This window comes from Scardinius erythrophthalmus (assembly GCF_964197995.2).
Source record: "Scardinius erythrophthalmus genome assembly, chromosome: 25".
NCBI lineage: Eukaryota > Metazoa > Chordata > Actinopteri > Cypriniformes > Leuciscidae > Scardinius > Scardinius erythrophthalmus.
The window spans coordinates 16,528,688-16,552,214 of NC_138245.1; the positions used below are offsets into that span (position 1 = coordinate 16,528,688).

General features: G+C 35.1%; 1 protein-coding gene across 2 annotated transcripts in view; it reads right to left on the bottom strand.

Moving 5' to 3' along the window:
• Window positions 1–8,049: 8,049 nt before the first annotated feature.
• suclg2 (succinate-CoA ligase GDP-forming subunit beta) overlaps window positions 8,050–23,527 on the bottom strand; it is a 140,852-nt gene continuing 125,374 nt past the window's right edge. For both annotated transcript variants that reach the window (XM_081357815.1, XM_081357816.1), the window contains exons 10-11: window positions 16,882–17,002; window positions 8,050–8,867 (exon numbers count right to left, since the gene is read on the bottom strand). In XM_081357815.1, the coding sequence (XP_081213941.1) occupies window positions 8,752–8,867; window positions 16,882–17,002 (237 nt within the window). In that variant the 3' untranslated portion in view covers window positions 8,050–8,751. The remainder of the gene's footprint in view (window positions 8,868–16,881; window positions 17,003–23,527) is intronic.

Genomic DNA, 23,527 nt, shown 5'->3' on the forward strand with positions numbered 1-23,527 from the left:
GATATATATATATATATATATATTCAAATATAATAAATATAAATATTCAAATATAATAATAAATATACATATTCAATATAATAAAATATTTTTCTCTACATATGTTCACCACAAACAAATGTAATTGTAAAGTTGTGCGATTCTGGTGAAACTTGGCCATGCTTAATTAATTCAAAAGACAAACATTTTTGAATAGTAAATTAGTAAAATAGTACATTTTGTTTGCAGTAACAATCTGTGATATTTGAGATAATGTGTTATATAAGTGTCACTTAATGTATGTATGTATGTATGTATGTATGTATGTATGTATGTGTATAAGTTTTTAATGTTGTTTATGTCTATGTAGTGTTTTAAAGCTCCCCTGTGGTGAAAATCAGGCTTTTAATGTTGTTTATAAGTCTATGTGTTGTTTTTAATATGCTTTAAGACAAACCATGTGCAAGTTCATCAGTCAACACCATTGCTGAGTATTTTCTCCTTAAAACTGCAGTTTTTGATTGGCATGGTAATGGATTAGGCTGGCTTTCCCCATGCTGCCTTGCGCGCGGCGCAATTTTATTCACACTGCTAGGCAGCCTGGATTCCATGGACCAGATTTTCCCCTTAAAAAGGGAACCAATCACAGAACGGGGAGGGAGCAGCAAGACGATGACGACGTCAATGCGACACACTGAAGCAGTTTGTTTATATCTATGGATCCAACATGGCATCAGACACGAAGTTACCTTTCGATGCAGCCTTAGATAGTGTTCTAAGTAGTTTAGAACGCAAGTTTATTTCGTCTTCTTCCTCGTCGAATTTCTGTCGCTCTACATACGTCATCTGGTATAATTGAAACGATTGGCTATGAGCTACGTACAGGTGCATTTGATTCGTAGCGCCCAATAAACGGCTCTGGGCATTCGTAAACCACGCCTCAAATACGAAAAAAATGAACATGTGGTTCCCAGACCACGTCTCAATGAGAAAGAGGTCTGACGTTAGCCAGGCTAGTAATGGATGGCAATGTTAATGTATTTGGTCTTGACGGATTAGATCTGCTACGCTGCTGCAGAACAAGTACAGAGACTTTCTACAGCCAACACATTCACAGACATTGCTGTGAGCATGTAAAACTTAACACAATGTTATTTTGAAAAAAACCTGATACGATACAAGATCATGGTTACATGAAAGGAGTTTTTACTATTATAAAAATACAGATTTGTAAGCATTAGTGGAACTGAAGGTCTGAGAATAAACACGAAACGCACACCATCGTTGTAATCGGTGAATCCGGCCAATCGTGGAACAGCTGTGATGTCATCAGAGCTTGTGCAGCCGCTCTGGAGAAGCTTCTCCGGCAGCCGTCTGCTCTCGAATCGCTCTCGTGGTACTTTGATGCCATACGTTACAGGCAAAATTTCATACCGGCGATCCATGTGCGCAGCGCCGCATGAACTCGAACACACCTATTTGCTCAAAAAATGAACCACAGAACTGAGTGCTTCAGGTATTCTTCAGGTATTATAGGCACAGTATTATAAACAAAATATAAAAACTAACAGTGATTTTCACGAACGTTAACAGTTCAATTAGTTAAACCACTGCATTTTAGTTGAATTCCTCTAGCCATCTGATCTGAATGCATCAGCGTGTTGGCTGTTTTTCCAGTGTTGGGTGTGTGTTTATGTCATCGCCGCACCTGCTCCAAAGTCCACCAGGACGCTACAACACCTCATTATCGGGCCGTTTTAAACCAAACGCTCCTGCTTTCACTTCTGTTTTAATTAGAGAGGCTTTTTCAGAGGTCACATGAAATGAGCTTTTAATTAGTGTCAGCCATCAGTTGATTTCCTCTTTATTGAAGCCGTCTCTCTGGATACCTCTTTGTAGTTAATTGGATCAGAGAAGCACTCACAAATACACATACAAATCACTGTCAAAAGTTTGCAGGGGAAGAAAGTTTGCCAAACAAAAAGAAACTAACAAATATTTGAAAAGACGGCACGGTTGACTGCCAGCGGTGTATTCAGTCAGCACCTTTGTTGCATCCTCGTTTAATTAATAAAGGGCCATTAAGCGCTCGTTGACAAAGGAGGATAATATACAGCCCCAGCTGGTAAGGGGGGAGGGAATACATTGAGGGAAAGAGAAAGGAGAGACGACCATTTGGAAGTTTTACAATACAAATGAGGGTATAGAACAAGTACAATCGTGATTGAAACGGTAAGAGCAGGAACGCTGAAAAGACTGACTCTAACTCTGGAAGACATGGACAGATAAAAGAGAGGACACATGACAAGTGTGGGAGGAGATGTTAGTAAAGCCTCAATGTACTTCTCCAAGAAGTTTAGCCTTGGGTAAACTAATAGAATCCTTTTCTCTAATAGAGAAAACTAATACACTAATAGAGTCCAATTCTCACTATTAACTACAACTTTTGCATCAATAAACTCCTAATTACTGCTTATTAGTTAGAAAGGCAGTTGTTAAGTTTAGGTATTGGGTTGGATTAAGGGTATATGGTCATGCAGAATAAGACATTAATATGTGTTTTATAAGTACTAATACACAGCCAATATCCAAGTAATATGCATGCTAATAAGCAACTAGTGAGAATTGGACCTTAAACTACAGTGTTACAGAATGTATAATACGGTAACAGATTGGCATTGTGATGCTGCTTTTACAATATATGGACAAAATTACTGAGATACCTGACCATTACACCAACAGAGACCGTCTCTGCATTCTAAATACATAAATATTAATATGGAGTTGGTCCCCCCTTTGCATCTATAACAGCTTCCACTCTTCTGGGAAGGCTTTCTACAATATTTGGAGTGTTTCTGTAGGAATATTTGCCCATTCATCCAGTAGAGCATTTGTGAGTTCAGGCACTGATGTAGGACGAGAAGGCCTGGCTTGCAATCTCCGTCCCAGTTCACCCCAGTTCATCATTTGATGGGGTTGAGGTCAGGGATCTGTGCGGGCCAGTCACCAAACTCATCCAACCATGTCTTTATTGACTTTGCTTTGTGTAATGGGGCAGAGTCATGCTGGCCTTCCCCAAACTGGTCCCACAAAGTTGGAAGCATAGCAATTTCCAAATAGCCTTTATGCCAAGCTGCACTACTTCCTGAACTTCAGCCAGCTCCTTTGTTTCCTGCCTGCCATTACTGGACAAAATGATTAATCCAGGTGTGCCTGACCTCAGTAACAATAATCAGACACACCTGGATTAATCAGTTTGTCCAATAATGGCAGACAGGAAAACAAAGGAGCTGGCTGAAGTTCAGGAAGTAGTGCAGCTGGGCATAAGGCCTATTGTCTGTATGCTGAAGCATTAAAGGGCATATTGCAATTAAACAATCGTAATTAATATATAACCTTGAAAAACGCGGTAGTGAGTAGCGTTCACTCTAGACCGGATGACATCTGTATACAAAATGTCCCTTGTCTTTTTTTAATTAATCAACATATCCTACATAAACTTGTAATGTAATGCATTTATGTGTTTATTATTAGTCTGCAGCCAAAACTTATCATTATCATAAATAGTTCTAAATTTAATTTACAGTCTGTACAAAACCACTTTAACTTTTAATGTTTGTGTTGGCTGTTTCTACATATACATTTTTTATACAGTAAGTCAATTGTGATTGTGATTTTCTTTTTATTCATTGTCACCAAAATGGGGCCATTCAAAGCCTTTATAAAGCCCGGTTTCCTCTGGAAACTGTCTCCTAATGGCTGACATACACAACACATGCAGGTAAGTGTCCAATACTAGCTTTGCTATTGCCTGATACATGATACTAATCTGTACAATATTGTGATCTGAGCATAGTGTAATATATCGCCAGCTAACGTGTATCTATAAGTTAACACCTGGTCTCTCCAAGACACCTGCCCTCTTCTCCTCACACCACAACTCAATGTCTCCTCTGACCGTTGTTCTGTCTAATCCCGGCCTATTCTGCTCTCTTGGCTGCATAGCAAACACTATCTCACAACCAATTCGTAACAATTTGTACAAATGATAAAAAGTTGGCTAATTCGTATGAACTCACTCGTACGAATTTGTACGATTTGTATAAACCCACGTGATGGGTAGGTTTAGGGGCAGGGTCAGGGGTAGGTCATTCGTATGAATTCATCGGCAATTCGTAAAATATGTACGATTTAGCAAAAATCGTAATAATTCGTACGAGTGAGGTCATATGGATTCGTACGAATTAGCCACTTTGTTAAATTGTTATGAATTCGTCGTGAGATAGGGTTGGCATAGCAGGCTCATAATTATATGGCTGAGGTCTGTCATAAGAGTAAACAATTTCCTCAGCGTCCGAAATGTCACTGCGATCCGTTGTTTACCTATTGTTTACATTCGCCGCACTCCCTCCCGTTACATCACTTCTGGTCTGGCAGTTTTCAGATGCGGAATTAAAATTCTCTCACAAAAACGACTTTTCACTTTCACTGACTTATTGCAAACGCATCCTATCACAGAACTATGCTTGAATTCACTGAGCTCTTCAGAACGACCCATTTCTGTATTGCTAGGTGCATGCTTTTTATACACTTGTGGCAATGGGTCTGATTGAAACACCTCAATTCAATAATTAAGAGGTGTGTCCCAATACTTTTGTCCATATGGTGTGTATGGTCACATGATGGTTTAAGCATAAGACATTACTTTAAATCCCTCAAAACCTCAAATATGGGCAATTAATCCTAAAACAATATGATTATATCAATATTATCATTATTATTAAGTACATAATATATAATTTATTCATTATAAAACGGTTAGTTCCAGTCCTTGATTCTAATTGGTCAATAGCTGTGCTTTATTCACGATAAAACACGGCTATGACCGCTTCACCCAATTGGTTCTATGTATCACTACAACACCCCTAGCAACCTCTCTTAGCAACTTAAACACATGTGTGATCTCATTGATTTTGTTCATTGAAGCTATAGTGGAGTATTGTGAGAGATCGAAAAGGCGAGTGTAAAGTTACCTGCATTCACAGTAGACACTGCATTTTCCTTCAGGTCAGTCCTTTAATCATAATAAAATAATCCGTTTGAATGTCCGCTGCGATATCTTGTCCTTTTAACAGTTAACCGTTAAGGGGTTTTCCCGTGCCTATAACGTTAGTCATCTGTCAGTTGCGTCTTCCTTTTCCGTGAAAACAAGTTTGAGTCTTTTCAATATAAAAGTCTTCTCTACCGACTGACTCATTCATAAGACAGTCTTTGCCGCCATCTATTGGCGAAATAATGTATGTAACTTCTGTTGCTGTTTACGGTCAGGGACTATTTTGTCCAGCGGAAGGAATGCTTTTAGTGATTTTACTTCATGAAAGTTGCATTGATAAATATTTTTCGGCTTTAATATTTGTATTGTGTGGCAACCGTTTTATAAAAGCAATAAGGTACTCGAGGCAAGTGCTGTATCGTGAATAAGTAACGGCTGAAGGGGTTGCAGGCACGACGCGAATCAGCCGTTACTTATTCACGATACAGCACTGCCTCTCGTACCTTATTGCTTACTTATAGTTTATATAATAATATGAATAATAAATAGAATAATAATAATGAAGGAATACACTGTAAAAACTGAACAGTTGGATCAACTTAAAAAAATTACTTCAATTGGTAACACCTAAAGAAATTAAGTTTTCTCAACTTAAATTATCACATTTTTCACGATAAAACGTGATAATTTAAGTTGAGAAAACTTAATTTCTTTAGGTGTTACCTATTGAAGTAATTTTTTTAAGTTGATCCAACTGTTCACTTTTTACAGTGTATATTGTCTATACTCCACTATCTAGCAACACTGCAAACTGTGAAGCTTCATACCGAAGAGGTCAAGAGGTCAGACTGACATTTGGAAGCGTTATTAATTCACTATATTAATGTGTAGTTCAGAGTTCATCAAACTTGAAGTAAAAGTTCAAAACTTATATAAAGGAGATGGAAAGATATTTACTCACTGAGTATAGATAAAGACAACATGGATGTCTTTTTTCATCCAACAAGTTCTTTCCACCTAATATTCTACATAAAATGCTAAATAATCTAGGTAAAAGGTACAGATTAGGACCTTTACATACTGTAAAAGTTTTGATAGGAGGAAGGCATGCCACACACACGAGGAACAAATAAAGATCAGAAATAATTACAGTAATTGCATCGAAGAACAATAATAAAGCTGGAACAGAGAATTCAAGACTGTGAAATGTATTATTTCAGGCAAAAAAAGAAATTTTCATTCAAGGAATCAGCAATTACAGAATCCAAGGCTACAATTCTATAAGAGGGAAATGGATTTCTCTGTCCATCTGTGCTATATGGCCAAACCATGAGACCTGAATATAAAGCACAGACTAGATAACAAAACCAACCACCTGAGAGCGCTTTCGGCCAACATTTTCCCTTCAGCTTTGTTGTAAAACATATCCAGCGTTGTCTTTTATGGCTCGCCGCAATAATGCCGTGCAGAAATCCATAAGACGAGCCTCTTTGTGAAGTTTTACAGTGACAGAAGGCAATCCTTTAGACGACAACACTTCCTAAAGCTCAAGGACAGCAAGAGGTCAGGAAACTGGCAGACTTATTCCTCAAGCAAGTTTTCTGGAAACTTCTACCTGACCTTGAGAAGTACCCAATGCAACCTCTGTATTAAACTCATACACTAGAGCTCTAGACGTCCATTTTAGACTCCCACCATAACGTACTGAACTGGCAGCACATAATGAGTGAATAGCCCATGTGTCTGACAAGCCAAATACAACAGCGACACGCCATCTACAAAGCACATTGCTGGTTTATGAACTAATAAATTTGTGGCAGTTACCTCTAAACGACACAATAAATAACCAATATTCCTGAACGGATGACTTGACCTTACTGTCCAGGAAGAAAATTGCGCTTTTCACAAAGAGGCTGGCGATCAGTTTCACGCTAAACTCAAAAGACAGATTCCCAAAGTGGCAATTACCGTTTTGACATCAATTCTGAAAAAAAAAAAAAAGTGACCGAAATACTTTCAAAACTGAACAAATACAAGGGTGTTTAAAGAAAGATGGCTTTTTAATGAGATCAGGATATGAAATAGCTTTCAAACTACAATATGGCAGCTAGCTATTATTATCTGTTGTCTTCACAGTCAGTATCATCTCAAGGGTTGGCGATAGACGATCCTGGCGGTTTTCAGCTCATCTATATTTATATAAGAAAGCGGCACTAATTTTGGTCATTACATTTACCTTGCTCGACACACACACACACACACTCGATGACCTCTGAATTATACAATGACGCAGCAAGAGCGTATTCTAACAAGACTCAAACTCCACAGTGTAATCCATCAACACACTCGTATTTGACACGCTGAAGGAAGAGCTTGAAATAGGCAATTATTGAACCATCTCCTCGATTTACACCCATCCGCACTTCACCTTCACATGTAACTTTGTGGATATGTACGCCACGTCATGGCATCACTGGGTCAGAAATCAGCACTTTGCAGGCCGAGTGGGTTGGTTTCACCATTCCCGCCATCAATTTGACTTCGAGACTGAAGAGTGAGAAGTGAGCGAATGAAAAAGAGTAAGACGACGAGGAGAAAGTGAGACAGAGGTCTGTTGCTCGAGGCACTTGATCTGGTGCGGGTGTCCTCTCGGATCGCCTGACAGATAATCCATTAAATGTTTCAACCCGCTGACAAGGATGGATTTCTGAAAAAGCCGGTGAACACACACTCTTGTATGTAGTTATGGCTAGTGGATTAAAAACACATTTTTCTTGATGATACTCTCATTTGCAGAAAATTATTCTAATGCTCAATCTAAAAAAGCTCCAACTCCAATTTTTTTTTCATTGAAATACTTTATTTTCACTATTGTTGACTCATTTTAGACATACATTGACTTTGAAAATACATTCAGGATTAAAAAAAGCTATTTATATATTCATCATGGGTGTTTAACTTGTAAAACATCCTCATGATAGGCACAGTAGAAAAACCACACCACTTTATGTTTATTAAAAAAAAAATGTAATTGAATATACAATATAATGCACTGATTTCTTTTTACATGTAATCAGGAAATTTACTTCAATAACTTCAATATTGCATTTAATGTTGAATTACTATTTGACAGTACTTAATCTTAGAGACTTTAAAACCAAGTCTTATCACACCCTTATAAACAAGACAAACCATAAATCAGACTGGGACGGTGATATCATATGGAGATTAAGAAATCAATATCAGATTTGAGATGCATTTCACAGTTCAGTTGTATAAAAACGAGGCTATTCCACCACATGTATAGTTTCATGGTTTACTTAAGGCGAGAAATATTAATATGGAATGCAATTAAGCTATTTTTCTCTTGATATTTTAACTTGAAAAAATAAATCCATACTCAAACAATAAAGGAAACTTTCCATTAAAATGCTTAAAGTAAGGCAATGAGAGTTATTTATTAACTATAGAAATGGCTGTATTTGGCTGACAAAAATGCAGGAAAAGCGTTTTCCAAGAAAGTCCTGGATTTGAGAGCTGGATTTTAAGGGCTCAAAAACAGGCTTCTTCTCAGGAATTGTGTGCAGTTTTCTCTGTGAATGAAGTGTGTAAGGCTGTTTTGTTTATGTCATGGGGACGCAGGCCACAGCTCTATTGGTGTATGTATAATAATGGTATGTTTGTTTTGAGAATGAGAATGTGTGAATGCATGTATGGTTTTATTTCCTGGCAATGGCTGCAACAGCTTTCCTGGCCGCATCATCGAGGTCACTGGCAGAGGTGATGGGAAGCCCACTCTCAGACAGGATACGCTTCGCCTCATTAACATTGGTTCCTGAACATGGAAATATAAGAATAGCAAAGACACTTTGGTTAATGGGGATTTTAAGCCTTCACTTTTATTCTGACACACAGATTCTTATACCATCAAGGATGCACAATTTCAATTGGCATCTGCATATGTAATATATATGTATATATATATACACTCAATATATATATATATATATATATATATATATATATATATATATATATATATATATATATATATATATATATATACACATATATATATATATATATATATATATATATATATATATATATATATATATATATATATACATATATATATACATATACATACATATATACACACACACACACACACACACACACACATACATACATATATATACACACACACACACACACATAAACATATATATATATATATATATATATATATATATATATATATATATATATATATACACACACATATACTGTACATACATCCATACATACATCCACACACACGCACGCACGCAAGCACGCACGCACGCACGCACGCACACACACACACACACATATATCCACTGTTGGATATTTTTATATTGTGGTCACACAATATAAAATAAATGTTAGATATTAAATATAAAATAAAAATATACACTTTTTTCATGTGAGAATTTTTTAGACAAATAAGTACAGGCCTAAAATATAACTTATATCATAATTAAAAATATAAGTGATATTATATAAATACAAATAAAAATTTATTAAATAAAATATAAATAATACAATATATAATTTTGCATAATATCAATATCATTTGCATTATACCAAACTTAGCATTAAAATAAATAATAATACATTAAATAAATAAGTTATGCCATATTATAAAATAATATTAGTAAAAAAAATACATAGCTTTTTTGGGGAATATTTTTAGTTTGGGTCAATAATATTGCCATAAACAACAATAAATCATAAGATATAATGTCATTTGTATAATGACAAACATATCATGAAAAACAATTAGTCATATAGGCTAATATTTGCAGATATAAATACTGATTATTTGTAGTTTTTAGACACATTAGGTCAGGTCTATAATATTGACCATAACATAATGAAAATATAATATAATATAATATAATATAATATAATATAATAATTATTTAAAAATATATATTCTTATGAGTATCATCCTGAATATTTTATACACTAATTTATTATCAGTGCATCCCTATCATGATGTACACTCCTTACAATAAGGCCTAACAAGGAAAATCTTTCTAGACTTAAAGAAAAAAAGGTCAGTGTTTTCTCCAAAAACTGTGACGGGCAAGGAGAGTTTGGGGAGTGCGTCTCTGCTGGTTTGATGAATCAGTGGTTTCGAAAATGTGGTAGATGTGTTCCATTGGCTAAAAAGGACAGGAAATGTTCCATTGGCTGAATGGTAAAAGCGTTGTTCGTTCCATTGGCTGGAAATGCAAGCGCTCCGTTCGCTGGCCGGGGGGACGTGTTGGTGCCAGCTGCAGAGGTCCCGACTGAGCACGCGCTGGATCATTTTGCATGGGCTGCCCTTGCGGACTCTGAATGTCACTGAACTATGGCCTCCTGACACAGGGCCAGGGCCCGGGGCCAACACAATAAAACACATCAGAAATCTACTCCACGGGGGTCAAAAGAATGAGGATGGATTGAGAAGAAAGACGAGAAGGAGTCAGGTGTGAGATGAGAGGAATGACAGACAGAGCACATGTTGAGCAGCTGGTGATGACAGAGGTGATGATTTCACACGTGAATGTGCAGCTCCAGGGGAAAAACAATATCACACTCACGGAACATGTGTCAAAAGAAAGCCTAAAAGATGGATACATATCTCTCTCTCTTTTTTTAATTACTTGAATTTGTTTTTAAATGTCTGAAAAGATATTTGAACAAAAAGGTTGTCTAATAAATATTATAATAATGTGTTCCATTACATTTTAAAATTTGCTTTTAAAATTAATTTTAATATATTTTTTCACTTATGTATTTAATTTTAATTTATAACCTATATAATATTTTTTCACTTTATTGTATTTAATATTTAAATTTTACATTATATAAACTGTATTATAGTATGCTTTAATTATTCATATATACTTTAAACATTTACTTTTTAACTCTTATATATTTAATTTTAAATGTATAAACTATTAAATTTTAATAGTTTATTTAATTATTCATATACTTATTTTGTTTCATTTTATATTTCATTTATTTTTTATCTAACTACTGTACATTTAATTGTATTAACTATTATATTTTAATGTAATTTAATTATTCATATACTTATCCATTTTTTAAACTATTATACATTATTTACGTATTTAAAAATGAAAATTATATTATGCATTCTATTTAATAATTTATAACTTTTAAATGCATCTTTAATTTTAAAAGTAACTTTATATATTTAAATTTATAAATATACATTTTACTGTAGAGATTGACTAGAAAATAACAAAAGAAAAGGGGGAATGGGGTGAGCCAGGCTTGAACCTCGTCCACATGAGCGCCACAGATTCTTTTTTTTTTGTTATCCTGCATATTGGCCTACATATAAATCTGAACATTATTAGATTGGTTCTGGAAATCTGTGCGGTATGTTTCGGTATATATAGGCTACATACTTATGTATATTTTTAATGCATCTCTATGGCAATGTATTAGTATCTCTCCACGTACACGTATGTGTGAGTGTGTTGTTGTTGTCCTGCAGTGTAATTATGATAATACTCGCTCTCTCAGGAGAGAGGATGTTCTAATCAATAGCAGTTTCATGAGGAATTCAATTACCAGCACCACTTAACTACTGATATTTCAGCGCTTTTGTCCGCTCGCACAATTACTCATTTCTAACACGTCTCCCACATTTGGCAGCACAAAACAATCAATTGTATAATTTCATTAGCAGAGGACGAGGGCGAGCAGGGCCGTGCGCTGGGAGGATAGAATATCCGCCGACCGACACTGCTTCACAATGCTGAGTCGTCTAAGGGCAACGGGAGCAAACTTAAACAAAAGCCATGAAAAATACTCACACACACACTCTGAAGAGTTTACGCTCAGACTGCTCTGATCTGCGGCACTTCGATGGCCTTGTGCGTTGTATGTTTTCTTCTTAAGCGTCAGTATACATAGAACAAGTTGTGAATGTGGAAATATCTCTCGCACACGTACTGTATTGATCTCAGCTTCTAAGAGCTGACATGCACACAGCTTTGTACTCATTTACTGCCACTAGGTGCTGCTAGAGACCAACTTAACACCAAAACCAAACAGAATGAATCAATATGGAATGGCCTATGCATCTGAACAAAGCATACATGAGAATAACTAATCTTTAAATACATACTCATCATGGAGTTTTGAAAGGGACGTTATTAGCCTTACCTACAGAAACGCAGGTTATCATGACCTACTTTTAAGCAACTTTTTGTCAGCATTGATAATAAGAAATGTTTCTTGAGCAGCAAATCAGCATATTAGAATGATTTCTGAAGGATCATGTGACACTGAAGACTGGAGTAATGATGCTGAAAATTCTGCTTTGACATCACAGTTTAAAACATATTCATATAAAACGGTTATTTTAACCTGTAATAATATTTCACGATATTACAATTTTGACTGCATTTTTTTATCCAATATATGCAGCCGTAGTGAGCATTTTTCAAAAACATGAAAAAAAATCTTATCAAACTTTTGAACAGTACTTTTTAACACTTGTAAGGTAATGATTTGCCTTAAATTATTGTATGACTTTCAAAATGAGTGATACACATCATATTTTCATGCAGAAATCATGCTTTTCCATACTTTCTCCTCTCACTAGTAATTCTATGATATTTTTGGTACAAATAAGCAATTTACACCATTGAAAAACACAAAAAATATAAACATCTAACTACAATTTTAATAATCCTTTATGCATCTACAATATATGACATACATAACCCATTCGCTTACACAGAATACGGAGAATCCGAATATATAATATATGCAACGGCCTTTAGGGCAGCAAAGCCAATATATCTGTACATGCAAATTGAGGTGATGAACAAAATTATTATATTCAGCATTATTCTGCTTGCCCTTAAAGCTTGAAGAGAGCTCTGTTTTTGACTCACTCAGTTTGAGCATAACAATCATAAAACCAGACAGAGCAGTTCAAGTGCTTCTAAAAAGACGAGAGAAGGAATATTGATATTAATCAAAATATTTTGATTTTGAAATCTGCCAAATGCATTTGAGTACACTTTGATGGCAACTAGGTTGCACTGTTGGCTTGAACTGAGTACTATTGAGTACCACAGATTGAACATGTTGAAGAACAAAATCTTATATCCATAACAGGATGTTCATTATGTGTCATTGACAGCCTTAGTTGTTTATATGAAGGAGCTGATTGGAGAAAAGCTGGAAGAAGAGAGTAAGAGTTTCACGCACACTCATGTATAACTCTAGTCTTTCTTGGAAAGGTGGGGCTTATGGAGAGGCTAGGTTAAGAGACGGGCCTGAATCAATAGACAGCTAATACAAACTAAACTCCAAGCTGGGAACCATCTTATAGCGATCTGTCAGACATGATCAGCCACAGACAGAGAGACAGAATAGAGGATCGATCTGTAAGCAGCATGCTGCCTCTTACACCCATTACTAAGGGCTTTCAGGCCACTGTGGCTAATTCACTTTTCCAGAGACGGCAGGCGAATGTGAGCCAGTATTGCTTTAAGGCATTTTCATTTGGATGGAAAATGCTTCGTGAAAATTGTGTGTCAGTAATTACTTTTGCACTGTGTATGATAAGAAGGCTTTTAGCCATTTAATTTAAAGGGGTAGTTCACTCACAAAAAAAGAAAGAAAAATAATACATATTAGGGATGTGGGAGAATAGACGACTAGTTGATTAAACGATACTGCTGCTAGTCGACTTGGAAATACTAGTTGTTTATATATATATATATATATATATATATATATATATATATATATATATATATATATATATATATATATATATATATATATATATATATATATATATATATATATATATATATATATATATATATATATGTATATGTATATATATATATATATATATATATATATGTATGTATGTATGTATATATACAGTGCAATGCATAAGTGAATACACCCATGCTAAAGTTGACTAAAAAGAGGAATAAAAAATCATATTTTGGAAATTTAACGTAATGCCTTAATAAAAAAAAAATAGGAAAAATCCAACCTTTAAGGACACCAATTTTCTTTGTGAATGAATAATGTATCGTAAATAAATAAATGTTCTTCCTTAAAATACATGGTGCATAAGTTAGTACACCCCTATGTTAAATTCCCATAGAGGCAGGCAGATTTTTATTTTTAAGTATTTTTTAAGTATTGGCATGGGGTACTTTCCATAAGATCATCTCTCAATGCAAATCAAACTAGCTTTTAGGCTAACTGAGATAAAACCATGCCAATCTCTAGGTATGGTGAAAGCTATGGGATGATGTGGGGCTATTTTAATTTCAAAGGCCAAGGGAACTTTATCAGGATGCATAGTATCCTAAAAAAAATAAAAAAATACTTAAAAATAAAAATCTGCCTGCCTCTATGGGAATTTAACATAGGGGTGTACTAACTTATGCACTATGTATTTTAAGGAAGAACATTTTACGATACATTATTCATTCACAAAGAAAATTGGTGTCCTTAAAGGTTGGATTTTAAATTAAGGCATTAAGTTAAATTTCCAAAATATGATTTTTTATTCCTCTTTTTAGTCAACTTTAGCATGGGTGTATTCACTTATGCATTGCACTGTATATATATATATATATATATATATATATATATATATATATATATATATATATATATATATATATATATTATTATTATTATTTTTACACATTTAATGTTTTGCTTTATATATTTTTTTAACAAAGGCTACATTTAAATTACCTTCATGTTAAAGGCAGGGTAGGCGATTTGTTTCAGAAACATTTTTTGATATGCTGGTTGAAAGACTTCACATCCTGATAGCAATCCCTGAGTGGTCTAAATTTATTTATTTGTATATATATCTTCTGTGGAAGGGGTAGGACCATAAAATGTCCGTCCAATCATTGCATTCGGTCCGAATGCTATGCAGAGTTAGAATTAGACAGACGTCAGTCACAGAGCACCGCAACCGAAACAGCAACCCCCTTTTACAGTTCTTCGAGAACCAAAACAACGAGCTTATGCTGCTTTCACACCATAACTACTGTAATTTGGTAGAGATCGAAACGTGGCGTTATACTCGGAGCAGTTCATGATCTGAATTTATGCATTTCAATGGCAACACTATCAATGCGAAATGAATCTGCAGCAGTCAGGTGATACAGGTCAGTGCTCTGTAAGTTGGTTACGGTCATTATTGTTGTAATGCTATGAGCTTTGAGACACGAGGTAGTTCAATGCCGTTAAGGCCCGTTCACACCAAGGACGATAACTATAAAGATAACGATAAAGATATAATTCTAACAATCGTTCTCCATATTAAAGAATAACAGAGTTCACACCACAACTATAACGATAAAGATATGAGGAACGATATCGTTGGGATCACTTTCAGAACGATTTTTTTTCCAGCTGTCGAACGATAAAACACTGACAGCCGATCAGAATCCATTCTAAATTAAAGGTCTTGCGCATTTAAAATGGATCTGGATCATCCGGGCGCGCGCGTGCTTAGAATAAAAAGACCGTTATCGGTCGTTGGTGTGGACGCATATAGTTATCTTTATCGTTATCTTTATAGTTATCTTCCTTGGTGTGAACGGGCCTTTACTCTGCTGTGTGCGTTCATGTGTTTTGAAGGAGGCGTGGCTTTTGAGACGCTCTGAAGGGAGGGTGGGATCGGGTGCTTTCAAAGCTAACTTGCTATTGCTAGCCGCTCCGAAAATTGCCTAAAATTTCAGTAACATCTTGAAATGAATATATATTATTTTGAAAAGCGTATATCTGTAGCAGAAAACAAAATTTGCACAGATGAGCGAGGTGAGGGAGTACTGTATTTTGAAGCCCTAACAATTAAGCTTTCTTATAGGATTGTTATACTACCGATTGTTAGGGACTATACGGTATGAAATTTTATAGGCTATCGGATTTAAGAAGTAACATTATGAATGAAACTTATTTGACACTTGAACAGTTTCTATATCAACAACCTAACAAAGAGAATATGCTTAAATAATGAATAATATAGTTTTCAGTACACGTCAGGCTTTTTGAGACCAACTTGAACCTGTGGAGAACCCTCCCACGGAATTCCAGAGCGCCTGAAATGACTGGATTTTGCCCTGCGAAAATTCGCCAAACGACGGTAAATGTGCCTGCACCTTCAGACAGAAAGTCATACAGGTTTGAAATGACATGAGTAAATGACAGAATGGGCGAACGGTTTCTGTAACCATTTAAACTGTTCAAAGACGTATCAGGCAAATTGCCATCAGGTTTGGCCCACATGTGCATTGAAAGTGCAAATATTATCAGAAAATTAAATATAATGCGTATTTAATTTGGCTAAATATCTTCATGCTGCTCTTGTCCTATATTTAAGCGGTCCTCAGAAGGACAGGCTATGGCATGGACAAACGAGGGGCAGAAAACTAATGGAGTGGAGTATATGACTCTCTCTGGGCAAAACGACTCAGCTGTTTTCTGCCAATTATCCTAATGGCCAGATGGGATCAGCCCGGACCCGGTGTCACATGAGCAAGTAGCATTAGCATACACAGGTGAGAGGTCCCGCAATCAACGCCTGGCCCCTCTGCTCCCCTCACAGCCACCAACAACTGTTGTGGCGTGACGCGCTTGCTAACCAACACCAACCAACTCTTCACTTGACAGACATGGCTTTTGTTAAAGAGTTTTACTGAGCACATTTGAAAAGTAAAAAGGTAAATTGGAACCTTTGATTCCAAAAATGGCAAATATTGTTTGGCCACACCCACCTTCGAGCCTGACCACCAGGGGAACCTTGAGCTCCAGTTCTCGGCAGGCCTTGGTGATGCCGTTGGCAATGATGGCACAGTTAACAATCCCTCCGAAGATGTTTACCAAGATGGCCTCTACCTGAATGCGGGAATAGAAGTGAAAAAAGATGCTTTATTGAGATGCTAAATTTAAGATAAAAAGGCAAGAAAGCAAAACCTTCAGGATTCTCGCATATTTTAACCAGCAAATGTCTATGATTACTGGAGAATGTTTTTTTTTTTTTTTTTAATTAATCGATTTCAATGCAATTCAACATTTTAGAGTTTAGGATAACTAGGAAAGTTCATATTCATGCTGAAAGATCATGGAAAAATTCATGGCAGTTTCTATTATTTATAAAATGATATAACATTTCCAATATTTCCAGGCTTTGCATGACTGGAGAAAACCCAAAGCTCACATGAATAAAGAACAGATGCAAAATCGGCTATTAACACTAGTGTGCTAAAACCTTCACGGGGTTGGAAAAGAGATTTGGGGTGCTTAAGTCCTGAAATGAGCAGCCCACCTAAAGAGAAGCTGGATATTTGAGTCTAGCGCGGTATCAGCTGTGCTAACAATGCTATATAATGACCATAATTCCTCAAAAGAAAATAAGAAGATTATACTTCAACACAATCTGACAATAATTTACATAAATGTATAGTAGCAATCAAAGGGATATTAAACTGTGCAAACACACACACAGTCATAGAACAGCTCATGATTGTGTTACTCTTACAAGGGAAGAAATTAAATAACTCAATGTCAATTCATTTCAGTCAAATTAGCATGTCAACAGATCAGATTAATTTGGCATGTTTACTCAATCTAATCTGTGGGAGTGACTGCTGGCTCCATTCGGTGGTAATGATGTTTACATGTCTGAGGATTAGAGAGATTTTGGCAGATTTTATCGAAAAATGCTGTTACCCACCTTACCGTCTAATTGTATATTCCGTTTATTCAGAATAAGAATTCAGGCAATAGCAATGTCTTCTGAACATTGGGATGCTATAATAACTCAATCATACGAGGTCACACATCACATATAGCTTGTACTTTGTAATTTCACACTATAACAGCCTTATGCAATGTCACTGTAGTGATTTTAAAAGCACTGTGACATTATTAACTGTGTTCATCCTGCATTTTAAGCAGAAATTGTGAAATTATAAATATAATATAATAATAATAATAAAAATAATAATACTTATACTGACAAGAATACTACTACTACTAATACTGTATAAAAAAATGTCATTACGAACTGTGTTGATCCTGCATTACAAATGTAATAATAATAATAATAATAATCATGTAAAACAATAATGCCATTATGATTATGAATTGTTAGACAATTTTTTTCAGTATAATAATAATAATAATAATTGGATAAAATGAAAAAGCAATTATGCCATTATTATGCCATTGTGAACTATGTGTTTATCTTGCATTACAAGTGGTAATGGAATGTATTATTATTATTATTTATAATAATAATAATAATAATAATAATACTAATGATGATGATGATGATAACAATAACATGTAAAAAAAATGCCATTATGAACTGTTAATAGACCAAAAAAATCTGTACAATTATAAATAATAATAATAATGCATAAAAAATGAAATAGTTTTTCCTACATGTAGAGTAAAATGTAGTTATTATTATAATTTTGAATAATAATAATAATAATAATAATCAAAATACATACAATGAAGACCTTGTTATTATATTAAATTGTTAACATTATGAACTTTATTCTGCATGAAGAAATTGTTAGTAAAATGTAATAATAATAACAATACATAAGCCAAATAAAACAAATACATTTTTTTTTAAACATTATACATTTACATGTCATTTTTTTTTTTAAATTTAACTCCAATTCATATATAATACATAATAAACAAAACAAAAATAGATTTCGATGCCTTCAGAGATTAAAGACAACATTTTCGATAATTAAATCGATTTTGCATGGATACAGGAAAGGCAACAATTTTGACAGCCCTCAGAAAGGCGGATTCCCTGCTCTTACTTCTGAACTAAGGAGCAGACTGAGACCCAGCCACACATACAGAGAAAAAGCAAATCCAAACATGAATTTTACATAAAAAAAAAAAAAAATCAATGATCAACCCAAAGTCTGACAGAGAGGAGAGGTGAAAAGACAGAGACAGAAATAGATAGAGGCCGAGACTGACAGACAGGCAAGACGCCTCCTCCTCCTCCAACAGGTACGAGCCCACCTGAGCAGCCAGATGGCACATCCACATCTTCACATCCTGAGATATCGCATACAGCTAGTGTCTCATTGTCAACTTGTGATATAAATAAATCCACGCCAAAACAAAAGAAAAAGAAAATACATCTGGCTTGGGTGTTGCTGACACAATAAAGGGGCGCGCAGTGCCAGAGACTCCAGCATGTGACCCTGAAACAGCAGATTCCCACTCACACAGCAGATGAGTGTAGGGTCTGTTAGTGGATCTGACAGACTGCATGGAGAAAGAGAGAGAAAGTGTCTGTAATGTCCAGCTGCTGATGCTGGGACTGCCAGGCATTTACCATGACAGCAGAATGTCTACATCTGTTGCGAGTTCCCCATCTGAACTAGTGCAGATTACACATTGATGTACAACTCTAGCAGGATATGGAGAGGAAATAGCACGACATGTATACAGAATAGGGCTGTCCCCTAACAGTCGTCTAAACGTTAGTCGACTAGAAGTGGCTTAGTCGACCAAAACTGTATTAGTCGGTTAGTGGTAAATACAGTTACAGATATGGCGAGTCCGCATCGACAAATTGATCTTTGCAGCTGAAACTGACACAGAAAACACTAGTTTATAATAAATAATTAAAATATCTTCTTGCTATTCCCCTCCCCCCCCCCCGACACATTCAAAATTATTACTTTTGCTGTTGCCTTGCGGCAAGCTTTATGCGTGTGTACACCTATTACACCGCCATTGACAGAAATTTACAGCTTTTTGTGTTTTCACTGTTATACGGTAGGGGGCGCTATTACACATCGTCTGAAAGATCTCCTACTGAAGAATCTCCTGATCAAAACACATGCAAAGAAGCAGAAACAAGCGACAGCATATGTAATCATATGCATATGTAAAATAACGTGATCATCACCATGAAACAGCATATACATTAAAACTGCCTAAAGTTACTGAATAAAATTTCGAACCAGGAGGACTGTGAAGCTTGTTGATATAAGTAAACAAAAGTGATATAAATGTTACAAAAGATTTCTATTTTAAATAAATGCTGTTCTTTTTAACTTTTTATTCATAAAATATTACTGAAACTGTTTCCAACATTGACAATAAATCATAATATTAGAATGATTTCTGAAGGATCATGTGACACTGAAGACTGGAGTAATGATGCTGGAAATTCAGCTTAATCACAGGAATAAATTACATTTTAAAACCATTATTTTATATAATATTTCACAATATTACTATTTTCTTTTCTGTATTTTTGATTAATAAATGCAGGCTTGATGAGCATAAGAGACTTCTTTGAAAAGCATTACAAAATAGTTACGTTTCACAAACTTTTGACCGGTACTGTGTGTATATATACATACAATGTAAGGTGAATACAAAATATGAATTACAATACATACATAAAAAAATGTATACATTATGAGATAAATCTACAAGCAAAAAAAAAAAGAAGATTTTCTGTCAACTTAAGACTGAAATACAGGTAGATAATTAATAGTAATTAAAAATTAAAAGGATAAAATATATATTGAATATATATGACATTTATATATATGAAGTCTTCAGATGCAAAACCGTGCCATCTGAAATTTCCTTCTAGAATGATAATTTTTATCAAGCTTGTATGTTTATGTTCAGTTATTGCACTTTAATGGCAATGAAAATGACCTATTAATTGTCATTAAAGTGAAATGACTGAACTTAAACATACAAGCTTGAAAAAAAAAAATTTATATATATATATATATATATATATATATAGGACTGACATCTGGTGCATCATAAACTCTGTGCTGTTCCCAGGAGCTTTAGGGTTTCACTGACATCCAGCTGGTTCTCTCTACAGTCCTCACACTGGCACTAGAGGGCAGCACAGATCCAAGAGCAACAGCACAGAGTCTCATTCTCCAAACAATAGCATCTCCAGAAGCAGCATATTTTTCAATTCGGCCTTTATTGTGCACAGTCATATATCTTCCAGTCATGCGTTTCCTATTGACATCTATGTTTATTAATGATACAGGAGGCATGATTTATGCTTTCTCGCACATGAGTAAATGCTGCTTCGTAAAAATATAGTGCACTTCGCTCAAACTGCCAGTGGGATTTAGAATGAAAAAGAACAAACGCGATAGAAACTGTCAGAGGTGCAGGATCTTGTTTTCTCATTTTTTTTTTTTTTTAAACAAACTCGTTTCGTTTCACCGTTAGAATGTCGGACTACACCTCCAGGCTTGCACATTCTGAAGCAAATTTCAAGCATATTAAATGAATGTTAAAGTGGAGCACACGCAACTTAGCTTAAATAAAAGCAGGCTTTGCTTATGACAGTGAGATGAAAAGGATGGCTGAATGTATTACAGGTAATCACGCTAAGTGGCAGAACACAGAATACAGTGTATTGATCTAGAAAATAACTTTTGTGTATATGCTTAACATGAAGCTTTTTACTCTTGAGTTTGTTAGTGGTCCACGTATAGATAACACATCAATTCTTGCTTTTTATAGCTACAATGACCCAATTCATCTACTCATTGCTGTGCACAAGCTCAAATCATATCAATTTATAACCAATCAAGCTAAGTAATGATTAAATCCAACATGTTTAATAAATGAAAATAAGCAGTACAATAAAGCAGCACTTTATGCTTTAGAGTAGTAGAGCTTTGAAGACATCATTATGTCATCTGTACTCCTAAATGATAGATAGATAGATAGATAGATAGATAGATAGATAGATAGATAGATAGATAGATAGATAGATAGATAGATAGATAGATAGATAGATAGATAGATAGATAGATAGATAGATAGATAGATAGATAGATAGATAGATAGATAGAAGCTTGTTTCAGCCATGAACAAAAAATCTAATTGGTAAATGCTCTTTTTTTCTTGCAGTTTATAGCTCACAATTCTGAGAAATCCAAATTCTGAAATATCTCACATTTCTGACATTTTCCCTTGCATTTCTTTGTTTATATCTCACAATTCTGATTGTGAAGAAATAAAGTCAGAATTGCAGAACAAGTTAAAACTCACAATTGCGAGAAAAAAAAGTCAGAACTAGATATAAAAAGTCTGATTTACCTTTTTTATTTTTGTATACCCCATGGTGGATACAAGCGCCTGTAGCTTTTCCATATATGTGTGTGTGTATATATATATATATATGTGTGTGTGTGTGTGTGTGTGTGTGTGTGTGTGTGTATATATATATATATATATATATATATATATATATATATATATATATATATATATATATATATATATATATATGTATGTGTGTGTATATATATGTATGTGTGTGTATATATATGTATATATGTATATATATGTATGTGTGTGTATATATATGTATATAGAGGGCAGCATATATATATATATATATATATATATATATATATATATATATATATATGCATTTTGAAGGTTTTTCTGCATCAAAATAAGTAGAAAGGTGGCTCAAACAGTATCAAGCTCTCTTAAACCAAGTATACCATCTCAGCTACTCTCAAAGTTGTTTGTTCGTAATGCATTATCCGTGAGTGGGTCTAGCTGTGAGCAACTGCATCAGTACATTGTCTTTGTCTCTTTTCCCTTTTAAGTAAGCAGCCTACTTTTGACTAGACCTTTTCATCTTTATTTGCTTTGGAGTATCTTTTGTTTCAGGGAACGTTCTCTGTGACACGAGACAGCTCTGGCGTCGGAAGAGGGTTTGCCAATAGCTTTTACACTCACTGCTCCCACTGGCCAGTCATTAGTTTCATCCAACATACTCTGTGATGTGTTTTATAGCCTTGGAACAAAAATCCCCAAAACAAGATGAAACAAAAGCAGTTTGGTTTAAAAAAGGAGGCAAATTCTGATTAACACACCGCCCATTAGAAATACCGTTGTGGCACTATCAGCACCAGGACGCCTGTGGTGTGGTCGGGCAACGCTGGCATTATCTTCCAACCGCACATTGGCAGCTGTGCTCCCAGAGAAAAGGGTGTCTACCCCTGTTGACCAGCGCTAATCAATCCGCGCAAGTGCATCTGTCTTTTGTTAAGGCCTAACAGATTGTGCTAAAGGAGTGAAAACGTTCGTCTCTCTGTACCCTATTAGCGCAATTGTTCTAGTTTATCTGCGCGATGCAGGCTTCGCGCGCTAACTTTTGAATGCTGTCTCACCTTAGTCTCATTTTTTGATGTGGAATGCTTCAATAAGCCAGAGGTCAAAGGTTAAAACCCAACATTTTCAAATAAAGGGGCGGCTGACAGCCGTCATCAATCTGAAAAAAGGAGTGGAGGGCAATTGTTTGTTTTAGCACATTAGAGCACCAGAATAATGGCGTTTCTGTAGGTGTGTAGACCGTAATAG